This window comes from Diplotaxodon limnothrissa, linkage group LG16, assembly GCF_057381915.1.
Source record: "Diplotaxodon limnothrissa isolate DT_005_m linkage group LG16, D_limnothrissa_male_GT1.1, whole genome shotgun sequence".
NCBI lineage: Eukaryota > Metazoa > Chordata > Actinopteri > Cichliformes > Cichlidae > Diplotaxodon > Diplotaxodon limnothrissa.
In genome coordinates this window covers 9,515,988-9,520,522 of record NC_140611.1, presented here as the reverse complement: position 1 = coordinate 9,520,522, position 4,535 = coordinate 9,515,988, and the positions used below count along the sequence as shown (strand labels likewise).

Genomic DNA, 4,535 nt, shown 5'->3' with positions numbered 1-4,535 from the left:
TTGTTCGGACTGGATAAGTGTAGTTGGATGATAATGAAGCGAGGGAACGTAGTCAGAACTGAGGGGATGGAACTACCAGAAGGCAACATTGCAAACACTGAAGACAGCTACAAGTACCTGGAGATCCCACAGGCAAATGGGAACCATGAAGAGGCTGCTAGAAAAGCTGCAACCACCAAGTACATGCAGAGGGTCAGGCAAGTCCTGAGGAGTCAGTCGAATGGTAAGAACAAGATCTGGGCTATCAATACGTACGCCCTGCCCTTGATCAGGTACCCTGCTGGCATAATAAGTTGGCCAAAGGTGGAGATAGAAGCCAGTGACATCATGACCAGGAGACTCTGACCATGCATGGAGGGTTTCACCCCAAATCCAGCACCCTGAGGCTGTATGCTAAGCGAAAGGAAGGAGGTTGGGGACTGGTGTGTCAGCACAACAGTCCAGGATGAGGCAGCAAACATTGAAGAATACATCAGGAAGATGGCCCCAACCAACCACATGCTCAGTGAATACCTCGGGCAGCAGAAACCTGAGAAAGAGGAGGCACCATCATAGAGGGACAATAGGATAGAGGAAGTGGCTGACATCCAGAAATCCAACCAGTGGCTGGACAAAGCTGGACTAAAAGACAGCACAGAGGCACTAATCATAGCAGCACAGGAACAAGCTCTGAGCACAAGACTGATAGAGGCTGGGGTCTATCACACCGGGAAAGACCCCATGTGCAGGCTGTGTAAAGATGCCCCTAAGCAATCCAGCACATAACAGCAATGTGTACGATGCTAGCAGGCAGGGCATACGTGGAACACCATAACCAAGTGGTTGGCATGGTATACAGAAACATCTGTGCCGAATATGGCCTTGAAGTCCCAAGGTCAAAATGGGAGATGCCCCCTGGGGTGGTGGAGAACGACCGAGCTAAGTTCCTGTGGGACTTCAACATACAGACGGACAAAATGGTGGTGGCTAACCAGCCGGACATAGTGGTAGTTGTCAGGTTTATATTGTTGATTGTCATTTATGCTTAGAAATATTTAACCATATATGCTTAGAGGTGAGGGGATTGTGTAGTGATAGGATGTGTGATCCTTAGTAGTCTGCAAAGACTTTGTGTGCATTCCAGAGTGTTCTGGCATGCACACTCACATCTTAGGGTCATGGGAAGAGGTCGTCTCTTCTCTTGCTGATATATGGTATAGCAAACTCATTTATATCTGTTTTAGTATAAGTGTCTTTTGTTTAGCTGGACTGCTGGACTTATAGACCAGCAAGTTTAGGGAAGTCGTTTATGGGGTCACATTCTGCCCCCCCCCCCACGCACACACACATACATACCTACACACACACACACACACAGACGGTACTCTTTGTTCACATGTGAACCTATGTTAATGAGCCTATGCATATTCACGTAACCTTAATAAAAGAGCAGTGTTACGAGGGAGCAGAAAAGAGCAACTGGGGTCAAGCGAAGGAACAGCGTTTGTCCAGTTGGTCTTCCTCGTATACGAGAAACATAAAGGACTTTGCCTGCTTGTGTCTTGCTTTACCGTGTAGTAGAATCATCTGAACATTCCAGCAAATAGGTTTATGCTACAAACCTATCAGTGGTAGACAAGTAGAAGAAAATGGCCGTAGTGATCGATGTAGCAGTTCCAAATGACGGCAACATCATGAAGAAGGAACACAAGGAACTTGAGAATTACTAAGGGCTCAGAGTAGAGCTGGAGAAGATGTGGAGGGTGAAGGTAACAGTGTGTGTATATATATATATATATATATATATATATATATATATATATATATATATATATATATATGTGCTTTATTTATAGGCTATAAATAAAACAATGTATGAAAAGTTGGACATTTGTAATGCATTTGTAATGCATAAGCTTGTCCTTGTTTTTTTAAAGTTTTTTTAATTATTATTATTTTATGATGATTATTATTGTTATTTAGTATGGTAGTTATCCAAGTTTTATTTTACACTGAAAATGTACACAATGCATAAGACCACACCACCTAAAATGGAAACCAAATAAAAACTCCTGATGAAATAAGATATGAACCCGAGTGCAAAAAAGCCAGGATACATTTAACAATAAAATCTTGCTACCTTATTAAAATTCTATACTAGATTAATAGAAGTTGGCTGATCATTGTCATTGTTAGCTGCAACTTATGATCCATTAGCTGTAACTACTAAATCCTCAAGTAAAAGAGGCTGAAAAATGATGTAACCGACTTTCACAGTTCAGCTCCCTCAAGGTTGAAGCAAACCAAAAAAACTCTTCTTCAGTCCACATACATATGATTCACTATAAGCATTTGATTGATGAGTGTACTTGTATTTGAAGTTCTGATATCTTTAAAAGAATAATACCTAACACAGGTTGCATTTTAGTGCAATTTTGATTTTATGTCGTCATATAAACTGGTTATGCTGCTATATTTGTTTTGTAGTATTTTTATTTTTTTAATTCATGGATGAGGAGTTAAATACCACATATGTAACTCTAGATGGATACATTGAGGTTAACAAGTACAGATATGTTTATTTTTGTATTATCTTTACATTATACATTATAATAATATGCAGTAATTCTACCATCGTGTATGTGATCTGGATTCATAAAAACCTTCATGAGCCTATGTACATTTTCATTGCAGCTTTGCTACTTAACTGTCTCCTTTACAGCACAAATATTTATCCAAAACTTCTGATTGACTTTTTATCTGAAAAACAAGTCATAACATATTCAGCCTGTCTCTTTCAGTTTTTTATGTTTTACACTTTAGGCAGTTCAGAGTTCTTTCTCTTGGCAGCCATGGCTTATGACAGATATGTGGCTATTTGTAAACCTCTTGAATATCCAACTATCATGAACAAAACCACTGTGATCATTTTCCTGGTCGTATCTTGGCTTATACCTGCTGTTCATATTGCAATCCAAGCAATAGCGAGTGCTGAAGCAACATTGTGTAACTTTAATTTAAAGGGAATATTTTGTAACAATGCAGTTTACACTCTTCACTGTCAAAGATCAAGATTAATTACCGTCTTTGGTGTGGTTGCATTACTAGATCTTGTAATACTTCCTATGATCTTCATAGTTTTCACATACACAACAATATTTATTGTTTCTTATCAAAGTTGTAAAGAAATTAGGAAGAAAGCTGCAGAGACCTGTTTACCCCATCTGTTAGTTTTAATCAGTATTTCCTGTTTAAGTATCTATGATGTAGGCATAGCTCGAGTGGAATCAGATTTTCCAAAAGTTGCTCGATTACTAATGACATTACAATTATTGCTCTATCATCCATTGTTTAATCCATTCATTTATGGGCTCAAAATGAAGGAAATTTCTAAACAGTTAAAAAGATTATTTTGTCATGCCACAATCATTACGTGTATTAATGCTAATGTGCCTTAATTGTTATGTAATCAGTTTGCTGAAGTTACTCAAAACGTTTTTCATTCAACATAATCAAAAAGTAAAACATAAAAATGTCATTTTTACTCATTTAATTATTCATAAATTATTGCTATTCTTTTTCGCAGGTATAGTTCATATTGATAATAGGACAAACTTCCTCAACAAGTTTTTCTTTAGTTTCTTATAATTACAAGTCTAACAGAGTAATCAATCTTTTTAAAGAAAACATATTTAAGCAAAATAAATGACATTAGTTTTAATTCATTTCACACATTTATTTTTTTAAGTTGTATGTTGCAGTGCTCCGTACAATGCTCATCTAACCAGGATGTAATATCGACAGTTTCAGAGCTACAGAGTTTTGGTTACAACCTAGGTGCTTTGGAGAAGCCATTAATGAAAAATGTATGCAGTTGTTTTAACATAAACATATTCATTCTGCCATAGGTAAAATGATAGGTAATTAAATCAATTTTCAAATTAATGTCTTTAAACTTTTATATTTCTTCATTTTTACATTATTGCTAATTCTTATTTACGATATGCTAGTGGAACATGGGTGGGTTCAGAATCTTCCCCATAATATCAAATATGGTATCAAGAATTTCCCTGGTTAATATGTATCAAGTTTGAAATTGTAGTATTATAACAACCCAATTAGTCATCATAGCTGTTATTTTATCAGACCGATTACCTTACCGTAATTATCTTAGAGATTCATATGATATTTTAATGTGTAGAGAGAGATAATGAAAATTTATTTTTCCTTAGTGTATTGATCACCTGTTCTGACAATAACACATATATAACAGGCTTATTTGAACCATAGTGGGACAGACACTCATCACAGCAAGACCACCCTAGAACATAATAATCTGCAAAACATATCCCTCTTTGGGTATGACTGTTATTGCTTTACTGCTTTCAAGGAGTAGATGCTGTGTATGTTCTGTCACGGTTCTGGGTCAGTTTGACCCAGTATTTTGAGTTGTTATGTTTTTGGTGTGTTTTTGCATTTTGGATTCTTTTCTTATTATGATGATAATGATGATTATGACTCTATGTTTCGGTTATTCTTGTTTAGGGATTAGTTCG

The 4,535-nt window shown here is 36.8% G+C and overlaps 1 protein-coding gene across 1 annotated transcript; it reads left to right on the top strand.

The window, feature by feature from the left end:
* Nucleotides 1-2,471: 2,471 nt before the first annotated feature.
* LOC146615736 (olfactory receptor 13C2-like) lies at nucleotides 2,472-3,437 on the top strand. Its single transcript, XM_085373820.1, has one exon. It carries the CDS (start codon nucleotides 2,487-2,489, stop codon nucleotides 3,435-3,437), a length of 951 nt encoding a protein of 316 aa, XP_085229946.1. The 5' UTR covers nucleotides 2,472-2,486.
* The last annotated feature ends 1,098 nt before the right edge of the window (nucleotides 3,438-4,535 follow it).